This window comes from Serinus canaria, chromosome 12 (genome assembly GCF_022539315.1).
Source record: "Serinus canaria isolate serCan28SL12 chromosome 12, serCan2020, whole genome shotgun sequence".
NCBI lineage: Eukaryota > Metazoa > Chordata > Aves > Passeriformes > Fringillidae > Serinus > Serinus canaria.
In genome coordinates this window covers 16,509,650-16,524,448 of record NC_066326.1, presented here as the reverse complement: position 1 = coordinate 16,524,448, position 14,799 = coordinate 16,509,650, and the positions used below count along the sequence as shown (strand labels likewise).

Here is a 14,799-nt window from a genome sequence, read left to right as displayed (position 1 = left end):
TGCAGAGTCTGGAATTCTGGAGCAGGTTGTACCCACTGCCTTCAAAACACGACTTCCTCATGCTGTCCATCTTCCATTGCAGTGTAAGGTGTCTACTGTGGGCTACAGATCTTCCTGTTCCTATTGCAAGCTCCCAAGAGATGGTGAGTATATCTGGTCCCCTGAGCTTGGTCGGTTAAAAGTTTCATCTAACCTGACAAGTAAGTTTCTCTTCTGGTTTCCCATAGCATCTCTCTTGGGGATGGACTAGCTGAGCACTGTGTGGGAGGGTTGTTAGTTTTGCTTCATTTAGACCCGTTTTGCCTGTCCACACTAAAGATGTTACATGCAATGGGTTGCTGTCAGGTTCTCTCTGCTGTGAAGATTGGTGGAGAGGTGTTTTACTGCCCACAGCCTTTCCCTCCTACTGTCTGGTATTGTCCTTTCATCCAGGGAGTTACAATTGTGTGTCCTCTGGGACTGTGAGCTGGTACTGCTCTCTATAGGTGAGATGGCTTCCCCTCAGCCCACCTTCCTTGGGAGATGCAGATGGTTTTAGTGTCACTCAGAGACTCAGATTTGCCTCACTTTTGAGACTCTCAGATTAGGATCACAGAATCATGGAATCATTAAGGTTAGAAACACCTCTGGAATCGTGTCCAGCCATTAACCCATCATTGCTAAGCCCACCACTAACCCATGTCTCTAAGCACCACACCTACACATTTTTTAACACTTCCAGAGATGGTAATTCTACCACTTCCCAGGGTAGCCTGTTCCAATGCTTGACCACCCTTTTCGTCAAGAAATTTTCCCTAATATCTAATCTAAAAACCTCCCCCAGGGCAATTTGAGACTATTTCCATTTGTCCTATCACTTGTTCTTGGGAGAGGAGATTAGAGGTGAATCCAGGACTGGAACTGCTGAACTCACCTTGCTTGCTATAAAAAATGCATGAGAGGAGTTCTCCAGGAGCTTCTTCTCACCCCACCAACACCTGTGATTTCTGGGGTGGGAGGGCACAAATGCCAAAACACACTTCCATGAGGAACTGATTTCTTTGGGATGATGGCTGTGCCCACCTTCTCCATCCCTGGGTGCAGTACCAGGGACTGCAGTGTCACAAGTGAGTCCTCCACCCTCCTCTGGCACTGCCTGTGCATTCCAGGCACTATGTAAGCCTTGACTCTGTATCCTTGAGCAGACTTCTATGTATTGCACTCCTGCCCCAATCAGAGGGGCAGTACCTCTACTGCTGATGCACAGATCTCTGTTTACTGAAGCCCTGTCCCTGTGGTTGTGTTTTCCATGCTCTGTGGCTCCTCCATCAGTGTTGTGAAGGCAAAATTCACACAGCTGGCCCAATGTAGCTGTGGGTTGTAATGAAACTGCCCAGGAGCAAATTAAAGAGAGCCTTTAACCTGCTGTGAAGACAGATTGTGGTGAATGCTTCTCACTGGCCTGCTTTTCTTGGGAAAGCGTGCAATAAGATAACCTCTCTATGACTGGGTGAAACAAAGCAACTTTCTAGGCATTTGCAGTGGTTACTGCAGCTTTGTATGAGTTCTGGCATGCTTTGTGACTGATTGGTGTGAAGTGGACTTAAGTGTGCCTCTCTTACAGGGAGCAGAGCAGGCCCAGAGTCCAGAGGTGGTGCTGAGGGAGAGGACACATCGGCTGAGCAAGAATTCAGTAAGAGTTGCCCTCCTCATCTCTAGGGTTGTGCTCATGTCTGTGTGATTTGCACAGGTGGTTTTCACAGCTCAGGTGCAAACTGGTTTCATGTGCAAATGTTACATGAGGTTCTGTAGCCAAAACTCTGCACTCTACAAACTGCAGACAAATGAGTACCAGCCTGTCCAAGGTGAGCTGTGCTGGCAGCCAAGCAAGGCACTGTGCAGCTTTCCCAACAGTTGTGTGTTCTGCCATGCCGCCCACTGCCCAAACAGAAGGAGAGCAGGGACTGACTCTCAGGGACATTAAAGAGAGAAGCTTCACTGTGCCATGTCTTGCACCCTCATTTTTTTCTCTTTGTGGGAAGAGGCTTCAGCAGCAGGTGCTGGGCTGGTGGTATCCGCCCTTGCAGCCTCACAGATCTGGCTTCCCTTTTCAGCAGTGCTGGAAGCTCAGGTAGAGATCTCTTTTGCAGTGCAGCCAGGCTATCCATGGGCCTTCAAGCACAGAAACTTGTTGGGATTTATGTTCTCTGAATGGCATAGCTAGACTGGGGGGGCAGGGTGTTTCCACATTGTTTCTGCCTCAGCTGTGGTCAGTAGGCACCTGATAAAATCTGTCACTGATTATGGATGTGTTTGACTCAGTGGTCTCAGGGGAGTCTGAACCCAGTTTTTCTCTATATAAACAGGGTGACAGTTACTAGTTGATATTGCTTGGCTATGGATGATCAGGAGTACATTGTGGATAGTAAGGATATCACTGCCATCTAGGTTGTCCTGGATTTGGAAGGAATGTGTCTAAATCCATCCCTGATTCTCATTTGTTCAGGCAAGAGCCAATCCTAAAAGGAGGCAAAAAAGCCTCTTGTCTCTGACTAGAAAAGTCCTGTAAAGCAGCCCAACACAAAACAAGGCAGTGGAAGGATGATGGCACCTGAACAAACCTTGTGTTTGCCAAGTGTTAAAACAGTGGATATGCAACAGGCAGTGCAGCTTGGCCTTTCATAAGGAGCACTGCTGCAAGGGCCAGAAAGTAGGAAAGAAAAAAAAAAAACCTGCTGAAACATTCTCCTCTCTAATAGCAGAGACAAAGCTTGAAACACCTGAGCAAGAATTGTCAGGTCAACCAGGATCTCCAAAGCAGCCTCTCCAGCCCTCAGTTCCTGCTCCACAGCAGGAATGTCAGCCTCAGGAACAGGAGCCAAGGAAGAGAGATGAAGGGAGAGAGCGTCGGCCCTCGCAGGAGAAGAGAAGAGACATGGACCGGCACCAGGAGCCGCCCTCTCAGAGGGACGCAGAGGAATCCACGCCACCAGATGGTGGAGGAAGCAGAAGTGAGTGACACAAAGACCACTTTTGGATTCCTTTTGCTTGCACTCCATGAGGTCGTCTGCAGCATTTCAGTAAAACCTCTGGAGGCAATTTCTGTGTTGTGCAAATCTGTGGTATAAAGTAACGGAGGGCTGTCCAGCTCCAAAGGTGCTGACAAATTGCCTTTAGGAAAATTAATTCAGGCTGAGCTGGCTTAGGGTGGTGCAGTTAACTTAGCACAGCTTCAAAAGCCTTTTGGGCCAGCAGTTACCCTGGGCTGAGCTCTGAGAAGGGGCCACTTTCTCCTCTGTTTTCTGGGAAGGAAAGGTTAGCAGTTGGAGGCGGTAACTGGAGCATCTTGCAAAGTGGAGAGAAAAAAACAATGGCTTTGAGACTCGACTGCAAGGAGCTGTGCTCTTGCTTTGAGTGGTTTAGTCACAGTAAACTTGGTTCTAAATTATCTGTTTTTCACGGCTTTTTCCTCCCGGGCCACGTCCCTGGCTGTGTCTCTCAGCCATCATGCTGAAGCGAATCACTCGGTTCACCCCCCCCGAGGTGATCGTGGGGCTCCTGGCCCCGTACGTGCGGCTGTCCACGTCCAGCGTGCGCATCATGAAGAACAAGGCTGGGCGCATGGGACAGACCTACGGATTCATCGAACTGGAATCTCATGCTGTAAGTAGTTTCCTGCTTTCACCTGCTCCCTCTGTTGGCATCTGATATCTGTAGAAGTAGAGAAACCACAGAAATGCAAGATATCTCTGTACTTGTGAGGCTGCTGTGCTAGAGTGAGTCCTCTCTTCTGCTTGTCTGACCAGGTACAGGAATTTGACAGACTGAGGTCTGTCAAAGGATACTTTGGAAATGAGAAGCATTCCTGACATTATGGCCCTACTACCCTTAAGGCCTTTGGCTTTTCCTGTAGAAATTGTTCACTCCCTTGTCTTCTCAGCTGGTACAGCTGTTGGTCTCTGGCTTTAGGAGTCAAAGATTGATTGTTGTCTCAAGCTGTGACACTGATTAAGTCTCTCATCTCAGTACATTTCTTTTTAGACACTCTAAACATGAACACTTCTTGCATAGGTATTTGGTTTGCAGAGAACTTGAATCCAATTGTTTTTGTTTGTAGAAGGCAAGAATCTCAATTAACAGACCCTCCCATGTTGGAGGGTTCACATTTTCTGTGTCTGGGTGGCTCCCAGACTTCACAGCTGTTCTTTGATGTTGGTCCAGAGAGTATTTACCAAAACACTTTGGGGCAGCAGCAGCCACAGTGTTGCACTTTCTGGCAGCCCTAGGAGAATGCTGTCCCCAGCTGACTGCTGTAAGTGGTCATAGGACAAGCAGAGAACTTCACATTGCATTTATCCCTTTTGTCACATCCTAAATACCCTTCACTGACACTTAGACTAGTATTTACTGTTGTGTTTCTTGTCCTACTGAGCACAAAACATTCCTTTCTGGCAAACTGGATGTGTAAAATGTGCTGTTTCCTTCTCCTGGAAAGAGACATTCTTTTTCCTTTTACAGGAGGCGCTGAGGTTGCTAAAGATACTGCAGAACCTGGATCCCCCCATCTGCATTGATGGGCGTACGTTGGAAGTGAATCTTGCTACAGGGAGGAGAAGGTACTGGCAGATGAGGCAGTGGCGTTGTCCTTTACATGCTGTACAGTGAGGCTAGAACTCCGTTGTCAGAGCAGGTGCCTAAAGTTTGGCGTGGGAATTAGCACAGATGTTCCTACAACCAAAAAATGTGTTGGAGAAGTGAAGTCATTGAAGCTTGAAGAAGCTTCAGCGATTGAGCAGAGTGAGATTAGTGATCATAATGCATCTTGTTGTCCAGCCATCAAATCCCGTTCTGTTCTGCAGCAATTTGTGGGTTTAACTTTTTAAAAAACATGTGGAGAGATTCATCTTTGCAGACACATCAGAGTGGAGTCATATTTCTTGTGGAGACAGTGGTTTGCCAAGTCTGTCTCCTGGGATGGACACAGTCCAACATGTGGCCAGAAAAGATGGTCTTTCTGCCTTTATTGGTCCTGCTGATAATTTTGAATATACTGAGGTTGGTGTAAAACCAAATTGCCATTAACTTGCAACCTTTATCTCAACAGGAATGACTATGGGGAGCACGGTGACAATTCCTACTATGGCCCGGTAGGTCTGCACAGCCTCCCTGCAGGTTGCTTAAAGGGAGGGAGCACTGGGGGGTGATGGGTCTGGCTCTGTTAGGCTTTTTCTCTTTGGGCTGCTGAAATACTGCAGAACTGTTTCACCACATTTGAAGATGGGGTGATAATGCTCAAATGTGCCCACTGCTGCTCTGCCCCTCATACTGATTATCATTGCATAGAAGTGCAAGTCAGTGCTGCTGGAGGAAATTCTGGGCTGGGTTACTTGATGCCTCACTTTACAGAGTGATTTCACTGATGACTGATCTCTTTAGTGTTTGTTACTTGATTACAGGACTCTTCCTATACCCTGGATGGGGTGAAGGCCTCCATACAGATTGCTATGAGCACCTCTCATGGAAGCTGCAGAGGTCTCGTGCTTTGTGGCACTGTCCGTGTCAGACACTGCTCTATAGATGAAAAGCTGTGTCTGCTTGTGCTCTGTTTAGGATGGCTAAATGAGCCCTTCTTCTGAACTTTGGGCCTGTTAGAGGGAGGAGAAGCAATATGATGTTTGTTAAAGAGTCTCTGATCTGTTTGTGTTGTTCACTTACTCCAGGGCAGAAGGGGCATGAGAGACAGGAGGGGTGGCGAATCACAGAGACGCACCAGAGCACAGTGTAAGTTAAACTCTGCTTCACTCCTACTGTGGAGACTTTTCTTCCTTAAAAGGGCACTGACATGTAGAAATCAGCCCAAAAATATTTTTAAAGGCTAAGAGTAGGTTTGTTTGCTACACCCACTTGTGAGTTCCTTTGCCAACTTTGTTTAGTCACATTTTCCTATCTGATGATGTGTTTCTCTCTATTCTCACTGTGCGAAACTACATGCAGATAAAGGAAACTTGCTGCCTATTTTTCCTTGTTGTGGAAAACTGATGGGATAAAATCAGCCTGGCAGTTACTAGAGAAGACAGAAGAAAATACATTTGATGCAACAATGCCAGGAGCTGGAAGAGCACTCCTGATTGTTTTACTGATTTATATATAGCATTTCTGAGGTCTGTCAAAGGACACTTTGGAAAAGAGAAGCATTCCTGACATTATGGCCCTACTACCCTTAAGGCCTTTGGCTTTTCCTGTAGAAATAGTTCACTCCCTTTGCTTCTCAGGAGCTTTCATGCACCAGTGGGGTGGAAGGGATGTGGGGAGTGTCATCACTTTAAACAGGATTGAGAGAGAACAGCTTTTCCTTGTTCACAGGAGTGGGTGGATGTAGATACTCATTACCCCATTCTTAGGGAAATTACTGAATTTCATGACCAAGTGTTGTGGTCTTGTGATCTCAGCACAGCTCCTGTAAATTTGTTTTGATATGGAAGTTTTCCCAGAGTCCTAACCAGAATTGTGAAAACTTATCCCCCCTCTTACTCCTTAAAGAAAAGATTTTGTAGGTCAAGTGATGTGAAAATACTCATACCTCTCTTGCCAGGAGAACAAAAGAATTCTTCCCTATTCTTGATCCTTTCAGCAGTGTAACGTTTGTTCATGCTTTTGTCTTTGTAAAAGGTAAGTTCTGCTTTTGGAAGCCTGTGGTCCTAACTCCTGTCTCTCTCTTCAGCACCATCAGATGTGTCCACATACATTTATGATCCTGACACTGGGAATTACTATGATCCCATAGCTGGGACTTACTATGACCCCAGAACTCAGGTGAGTGCGTGGGAAGAAAGCTTTACATGCAATATGTTCTTACAAACTGCTCTTTTCTGGAGGGATTTTGCAGCCACATCCTGAAGACAAGCCAGTGTAGGGCAGTACAGAGGCAGCTTTGTGTCTGTCTCCTGACCTGTGTGAAAGGGATGCATGTTGCAAAATATCAAATTAATGAGAGGCTAGGAACCCATTAGCTGTGTGTTGAACCAGCTGTAGCCGCCTCTGGCCTCTGAAGCCCTGCCTTTGAGAGTTTTTAGTCTGCTTTTCCTTGAGTAGACTTACAGGCAGAGCATCATAACTGAATTTTGCTGTAGACATGTGATATGTGACTGTCTGTAAGAAAGAATGGACAGCAGAGCTCTGTTTTCATCTGTGGTCTCTTTGCTTCTCAACCCTAGCCAGCAATAGCTGTAAGGATGCCAAAAAAGAACCATCAGCAGAGATTTTCTGGAAATATAATCTTGTTTTCATGATCCTGGGGATGTCCATGTTGTGGGAGAGCAGAGCAGTGCTCTGGTGACCTGGCTGTGCTCAGCTGTCTTCTGCCCCAGCAAAGTTCTGCAGCCTTTGCCCCTGCAGTCCCTTCTTCCTGTGCTGATCTCCCTGGCTCAGCAAGGACAAGAAGCCCAGTAAGACTGCAGGGGTTGGGCTGAGCCTGCTCCAAATGCCTCTTTCAGAGGGAAGTCACAATAGACCGGGAGCCCTCCCCACCCCCGACGGAGAGCAGGAGGCGGCGGCACGGGAGCCAAGAGTGGACAAGTGACAGGAAGGAGCCATACAGCAGGGACAACAGGGACAAAAAGGACAAAGGGAAAAATACTTCTGCTAAGGTAACTCCCTCCAGGCATCAGAATGACCTGACACCAGGAAGCTGGGGAAGAGGTTAGAAAGTAGAGAATAATTGGAGGATTCAAAAAGGAAGGGACAGTGAGAGAAAACAGTGGGATCAGCAGCTGGAAAGGAGCAGGGTGGTTGTCCAGCCAGGGAGTAAGTTCCTCAAATATTTCTCTCCTTACATTAAATCCAGGGTTTCTCATCCCTTCCTTATGGTGAAGGATTCAGACACATCCAGGTAACTGAGACATGCTTCACTCATGCTGCTGAAAGCACCCAACTGTTGTAATAGACAACAAAAAACTGACAGAGACATTTAAACACACCAAGTCAGATGATGATGGATACTCAGCTCTCCCCTAACTGCAGTTTCTGGAGGAAACTGCAGGACAGTGCCATTCACTGCTGTTCCCATTCAGCAAATGCCAGTGTGGGAGCTGCTGGTTGGGAGTAGCTGCCCAAAGTGATGTTTGAGCACAGCCCAGGGCTGTGATACTGACAGGGCCTGAGGAATGCCCTGGCTAAAGTGATTTAGCCACCAATGGAGAAACTTTGAGTTCTTGCTTGCCTCTTGATCTGAATGTGCACAGTGGCATGACCAGTACTGGCCACCTGGGTTGTAACTCTCCCTGAGGCTGGTGACAAGCCAGTCAAGGAGTCACCAGGTATGGTGGCTTTCAGGGACACTGACCTAGGAGAAGCATGGTCCTGTCTGAATAGAGGGTAAAAACATCTCCTGTAGAAATCCTTCTGTCATTTTTCCCACTTGCCTGCCTTCCATGGATGCTCAGGAGTGGCTTCCTTGCTGCACTGTGCTCTCTGACACCTTTGTTATCACTGGCTTAATGCCCAGTCTTGGATTTTTCAGAATGAGCCTGGAGAGGAGAGATTCTTTGCAGAAGATGTCTTCAAAAAGCCATTGCCTCCCTCTGTGAAGAAGGATGAGAGCACAGGCCTGGTAAGGTGTTACACTTGTCTTCCCTGGTCAAGTATGAGTAATTCATGAGCCATAAATTGGAGCCCGTCCAGGGCTCCAGCCCAGTTCTCTGTAAAACTTGTGAAAGTGAAGCTTCATCCCAGCCTACTGTCTGTGCTGCTGAGCACACAGCTGAGTATCACAGGCTCATCCTGTGCAGTGCTGGCTGCAGTCTCTGGTGCCCTCTGTCCAGGATAAAGAAGATCCTGGAAACCCCACCATGCTGGCTGAGCCTGGCCATATGTTCTGCCACAAGTCACAGCAGTGACCATGGTGTTGTCTGGCAGTGAGGGTGGCTTTGCACGTTGTCTTCATGTCCTTTGTGCATACACAGAGGTGCTCAAATGTGACCTGGCCCTGCCCCATCTCCCTCACGGATATGAGGCACGACTGGGATCACTGTCAGCATCACAGTGTAGCAGAGAATGAGAGTGGGGTGGGCTGAGACAGCATGGTGAGCTGCTGCAGCTGTCTCTGAAATCATGAGTATGTGCTCTGAGTCCATGCTATGGCAGTCTCAACACCTGATCTTGACTGTTTCAGACTGAGACTGGAGAGGAGAAGTTCTCTGCAGAAGATGTCTTTAAAAAGCCTTTGCCTCCTTCTGTGAAAAAGGAAGAGAGTGCAGCCCCGGTAAGTATCTCCATAGGATTGTGTTCTGACCTGTGTGAGCCTGGATACAGTTCTAGGGAGGCTCAGCACAGCCTGGCTGCAACTGTGAGTGCCAGAGGTGCCAGAGATGTTTCTCATGCCAGAGGAGGGAGTGCTGGCGATGGAAGGCAGTTTGTGTTTTAAGTCTGACCTTGTTTGTGGGATTCTAGCATGGGGACATTTGTTACCTGCATTCAGGCAGGATCTCACTCAGACAGTCCTAAGGCAGAAAACTCTTCCAGCCACCTCCAGGCTGATGAAGGCCAAATCTCACTGATCTCTTTTTCTAGAGGAAGTGAGTGACAGCAGCTTGCTGCCAAACAGCCACTGCCTCGGTTGGCTTCTTGTGCTCTCAGGTGTGTGGCAAGTTGGAAAAGCCTGGCACCAAAGCAAGACCTGTCTAGAGAGCAGAAGGGCTTCCACCCCATGGTGTGAAGGGAGAGAAGCCAGCCAGCTCCACTCTGTTCCCTGCCTGTGCTGTTGGGAAGCAACTCTCTGCCTCTTGGACTGGAACAGGAGTCATGGGGAGATGGGTTGGGGAAGCAAAGCCCCGCTGGCTTGGCAGGCTTGATGCTACAAATTGTCACACTTTTCTCCACTTCCCTCAGCCCAAGGTGGTGAACCCTCTGATAGGACTGCTGGGAGAGTATGGAGGAGACAGCGACAACGAAGAGGAGGAGGAAGAGGAGGAGCAGTCCCAGGCTCAGTGGCTGCCGCCTCCCCCGCACCCACCGGCACCGCGCGAGGAGCAGGCGCGGAAGGCCAAGGCCAGCGACGACAAATTGACTGACTGGAACAAGCTGGCCTGCCTGCTGTGCAGGAGGCAGTTTCCCAACAAGGAAGTGCTCATCAAGCACCAGCAGCTTTCCAACCTGCACAAGGTATGGGGAAGCTGGGGGCTGCCGTTGGCTCAATGGCTTTGTGAGCTGCAATGGATGCAGTAGTTGGGTGGGAAGAGCTGTGCTGAAATTGACACAAGTAGCAGGCAAAGTTCCCCCAAAGCTCTGTTCAGAGCATTGTGTGAACTGCTTGTTCCTGCTATGGGAGTGCTATAACATCAAGGTGTGACTTTGTAAGCTGTAGTGAGATAGCTAAGGCTTGAGGAGAGTGGGGTGCTGGCACACACGAGTGTGAGAGCGGTAGGAACTTGGCACGTGCACCCCCATGTTCTGTGCTGCCTTTGAGCTCTTGCTTTTAGGAGAGCTAAGCTGCACATGAGTTAAAATAGGACTGGTTGCCTTCCTTACTGCAGGGAGGAAGGGCTCCAGGCCTGTGTGGGGAGCAGGTGGTCTGGGCTGCAAGAGAAGCTGCTGTGCCTGGTATAGTGCAGGTACAAGATCGTGCTGCTTTACCTGTGCTCCTCATGGGTGGAGCAGATGACCCTGACAGCTTGTGTTCTCTGCTTGACACTGCCTTCTGTCTTCCTCCTTCCAGCAAAACCTAGAGATTCACATGAAGATTAAACGATCTGAGCAGGAACTGGCGTATTTGGAGAAGAGAGAGCGTGAGGTGCGTCTGTGGTGGCGGGCAGGCAGCTGCTTGTGCTTCTGCACTGGGGGGGGTGGTCCCAGGAGGACCCTCCATTTGTGTTCCAGGTGTCAGCAGGCAGCCCCTTAGGCACCAGGCATCACATGCCTCCCAAAAGTGAACCATGGGCTCACTCTGCAGAGGGACCTGTAGGTAGTTCTTTGACTTCCAAGAGCAGATCTTGCTTCTCACAAAAGGGTCTGAGTGTGGTTTTGTTGTCCTGCAAGCCAGCACTGGGCTCTGGACTAAGTGGGACACAGATTTCCATCCAAAACTGATGCGGGGTGTATGGGCTGCTGCTGCCTGGCCAGGGACAGGAGAGCTGTAGCTGTCCATTGTTTGGAAGGTCACAGAGCTGCTCCTGGTATAGTAGCTGGGAGGCTGCAACAGCAGGTCCGGGTCAGCCCAACAGATGGTATCTGAGCAGAGCATTGTGGGATGTGAGCATTCAGTGTTTGTGAGTCCCCAGGGCAGCCTTCCAGCCAGCTGAGGATGAGATGAGACCTGGGTGCAGAGCAGTCTCCTGCAGTGTTGAATCCTTCATAGCTCCCATACTTACTTTGCCCTTTCTGTTGTGAAGGGGAGGCATAAAGACAAAGGAAATGACCGGAGAGAGAAATTCCAGCAGATGGATTCACCAGAGAGGAAACGACTGAGATATGACCGGGACTCAGAGAGGTAATGGCTGTTCTAGGTACATCTCTTTGAGGTGCTGATGGGATGTTCGCTGCTGGCAGGCCAAGACTGGGAATTGTCCAGTGGGGTAGGTCTGCAAAGTATCAGCCAGACTGGGACAGAGCTCCTCAAAGCGTGAGCCTGTTGTGCTGCAGGACACAGGGTGGGGCTGGGGTGGAAACAATGGTTTGGGGCAGGGCAGAGAAAAGCTGCCTGGTGCTTGGAGGGGTGAGATGGGGGTCTGAGTGTGTCTGGCTGGACACAGAGAGCAGAATGCAGCCTGTTCCCATCCACCTCGTCCTTAAGGCACTTGCTGCCCTCCTGTCCTGGCATGTAGCCATTGAAAGAAAGAGCAAAGCTGTGTTTCATCTGTTCCCTGACTCAGAGGAACGCTGGGAGCTGTTTCCATCTCGTTGGGAGTAGGTGGAGGAAGAGAGTGCGTGCTGTGTGAAGCTCCCGACAGGCCTGCCTGCTGTGAGCTCGCGTGTTCAGTGGGCTGGGGAACGGCCAGCCATGTGTTGAGGATGGAACTGGTTATGTGCCTGTTTCTTCTGGCACGGCACCTCAGAAGGAGACCTGTCCTCTGTGTCTTGCAGTTTAAACATCCACATCTTCTCTTCCCTCTGTTTTCCTGGAATAGCTGTAGATAAACTAAAACAGTTTGTGCACAGTGTCACCAGCAGCCAGAAAGTACAAATTGTCTGAAGGAAGAGTCTTTTATGCTGAGAGGTTTTCAAAACTGTGGCTTTTGGATAATGGTCTTGGATGAATAATGAGGTGGGAGAAAGAGTGTCCGAATCAACACTGCATCTGTTGAGCTCCATGACCACAGCACTGGGAGAAAGGAAAGATCTAACAGAGCAGCAGGGATTGGACTTTGCTTTCATGCTATTGCTAAGACTTTAATTAAGAAATACAAGCAGAGAAGGTTCCTGGCTTGCTTACACTGTAAATATTTTGGAGTCTGAGCTCATTTCCTGTGCCCTGGTGTATTTCCCCCTGAGGTGGGACGAGAAATTGTGCAGTCAGAGGTGTGTGAGCCCTGCACACAGAATCTGCCGTGGTGGTTTCCTTAGGCGGTGTGCTTCTGGCAAGAAACTTGGATATCCCTCATGAGAGACTGAAATGTCAGTGAAGGTTCTATTAGCAGAACTAAAAATCCCTGGCATGTGTTTGAAGCATTGCAAGACTGGACAATTGCTTCTGGTTCTTTTGCAGTGACTATGACCCAAGGCTTGACAGTAACAACAAAGGGAACCGAATGGTGCAGTCTCCAGGGTGGAAGAAGGGCTTTGGCCACAACCAGCAGGGCACAGCATCACCAGTAGAGGTGAGTCTTCCCTGCCTTTCAGAGCACACCACTGTCCTGCAGCCCATAATGTTTCCCAGGACAGCTGGAGGGAGTTCAAGTCAGGCTGCAAATCTCAGCACCTGCTTGATGGAATAATATGTGTGCACTGATGAACTTTGCAGGCTGGGAGGGGCTGCAAGTATATTGACTGTAGAACAAGGTTAGAATTTATATGGATCTGGAGGTGTTGAAAATACAGTAACAGTGAGCAGGAAGGGTGTGAGCATCTCATTAGTACCTGCTCAAAGCCAGGCTGGGGTTTGAACTGGTCACCAGCTCAGTTCTCTGCAGCAATGTGAGCTGGGGAAAAAGGTAAACTTCCCCTGGGGAGTTGTGAACATAGCTAAGGCCACAGGACCTGAGGTGCTCTTTGTCTGCACTGCTTAGCACTTGTGAGGCTCTTGCTGCCATTGCAGACTCTGGACATCAGAAGATAATACCAAGATATAGCACCTGACAAGGAGCAGAGGCCCATGGGCAAAGGATGTCAGGGACAGGCAGGGTCAGGTAGATCCTGCCTGCTGTGACAGGCTGGTGTCTCAGTGAACCTTCATTTACTGCAGAGAGTTTATCAGAGATGCAGCCTGGGGCAGGGTCTGCTTCTGCCTTGCCCAGGGCCACAGGAGCAGTGCTGTGCTCTGGTGGCAGGTTTGTGGCTGGCCAGGTGCTGTGGTGTCCACAGCTCTCTGCTGAGGGACAAGCAGCTTGGAGTAGGGTTCACAGGGTGATGTTCAGCCTGCAGTCAAGTAGATCATTAAAGCAAATATTTGAGGCTTTGTGACGCATGTTTGCTTGAGCCCATTTACATGAGCAAGAGTCCCTCTTCAGTGCAGACAGCAGGAACTGGTCCCAGCTGCTGCTCAGTCCTCGTGGTGAGGTCCCTGTGCCCATAAAACAGGCTCTGCCCAGGGCCAGCTCCAGCGCCACACTCTGGGAGGTCTGAGCTCCTGTCAGGGCTCCTCATCTGGCTGGGGAGCTGATGGCAGAGCACAGCCCTCCTACAGTTCTTAGAAAGGCCAGAAGAAATGTGCTTGCCTTTCACTTCCAAGTCATGCTGGGCAAAGCCATGTGACCATGCCAGCCCCACACAACTGTGATCTCTTGGCCCAGCTGGTGAGGTCTCTGGTATTCAGGTAGGTTGGGCTGTAAAGCCAGAGAAACTTCCAGCCTCAGGCCTGCTCTTCTGGGCCAACTCCAGGCAGGTATTGCTGAATAATGCAGATGCTGGCTGCAGAAGCCAGTCCTTGAAAACTGGTTGAAATTCCAAGTGAGGTACCAGTGCCCATGGGAGCTCTGTTAGAGAGAACAGCTGAGCTTGTGCCAAGGCAGGCAAACTGCAGACAGCTCCCCAGGAGCCCAGCGCTTTCCTTTGCTCGCCTTCAATCCTGGCTCACCCGTGGCTGTCGGCACAGCCTCTTGGCTCCCCACCCTTGGCTGCCCACTCTTCTGTCTGCTCCTCCACGGCTGATCCCTGGGGTTTGATTCCCACCGGGCATTTGCTGGCTGCCTTTGTTGCCCACAAAGGCCCTGTAGTTTTTCCCAAAGAGCTTTTGGAGGAACACAGAGCAACTTGCTCTTCCTCCACTCGCAGATCCACACGGGAGCAGTCAGCACTCCTGAAGCAGCCCAGGCAAGCTTTTTATTTATGGGAGAAGGAATCACTAACACAAGCTGTGTCTGTTTGCAGGCAGAAAACAGGAGGAAGGGCCCTGGGCTGGGGGCCCCAGGGAAGCCCCCCAAGAGGCAGTCCAACGAGACCTACCGCGACGCCGTCCGGAGGGTTATGTTTGCCCGCTATAAGGAACTTGAGTGAACGGTGGAGCAACCCCAGATCTGTCTCTCTCCATCTCTGTCTCTTTCTCTCTGTGTCATGTTCTTTTGAAGGTTTGGTCTTTTTTTTTTTTTTTTTTGGTTTTTCTTTTTCGGTTTTGTTTTTTGAATTGTTACAGGTTTTGCTGCTAGAATTTTTTTAATAAAACTGAAAATTTGT

General features: G+C 49.4%; 1 protein-coding gene across 3 annotated transcripts in view; it reads left to right on the top strand.

Annotated features, from left to right (window-relative positions):
- The window catches only part of RBM6 (RNA binding motif protein 6), a 57,916-nt gene extending 43,117 nt beyond the window's left edge, over positions 1 to 14,799 (top strand). For 2 of the 3 annotated variants that reach the window (XM_009091002.4, XM_018914975.3), the window contains exons 8-23: positions 83 to 143; positions 1,604 to 1,672; positions 2,739 to 2,990; positions 3,482 to 3,642; positions 4,498 to 4,595; positions 5,084 to 5,126; positions 5,700 to 5,760; positions 6,701 to 6,792; positions 7,473 to 7,625; positions 8,498 to 8,587; positions 9,149 to 9,238; positions 9,865 to 10,137; positions 10,691 to 10,765; positions 11,364 to 11,461; positions 12,677 to 12,788; positions 14,497 to 14,799. In XM_009091002.4, coding sequence (XP_009089250.1) covers positions 83 to 143; positions 1,604 to 1,672; positions 2,739 to 2,990; positions 3,482 to 3,642; positions 4,498 to 4,595; positions 5,084 to 5,126; positions 5,700 to 5,760; positions 6,701 to 6,792; positions 7,473 to 7,625; positions 8,498 to 8,587; positions 9,149 to 9,238; positions 9,865 to 10,137; positions 10,691 to 10,765; positions 11,364 to 11,461; positions 12,677 to 12,788; positions 14,497 to 14,622 — 1,854 coding nt within the window. In that variant the 3' untranslated portion in view covers positions 14,623 to 14,799. The remainder of the gene's footprint in view (positions 1 to 82; positions 144 to 1,603; positions 1,673 to 2,738; positions 2,991 to 3,481; positions 3,643 to 4,497; positions 4,596 to 5,083; positions 5,127 to 5,699; positions 5,761 to 6,700; positions 6,793 to 7,472; positions 7,626 to 8,497; positions 8,588 to 9,148; positions 9,239 to 9,864; positions 10,138 to 10,690; positions 10,766 to 11,363; positions 11,462 to 12,676; positions 12,789 to 14,496) is intronic. The other variant, XM_050979278.1, reaches the window with a different exon arrangement.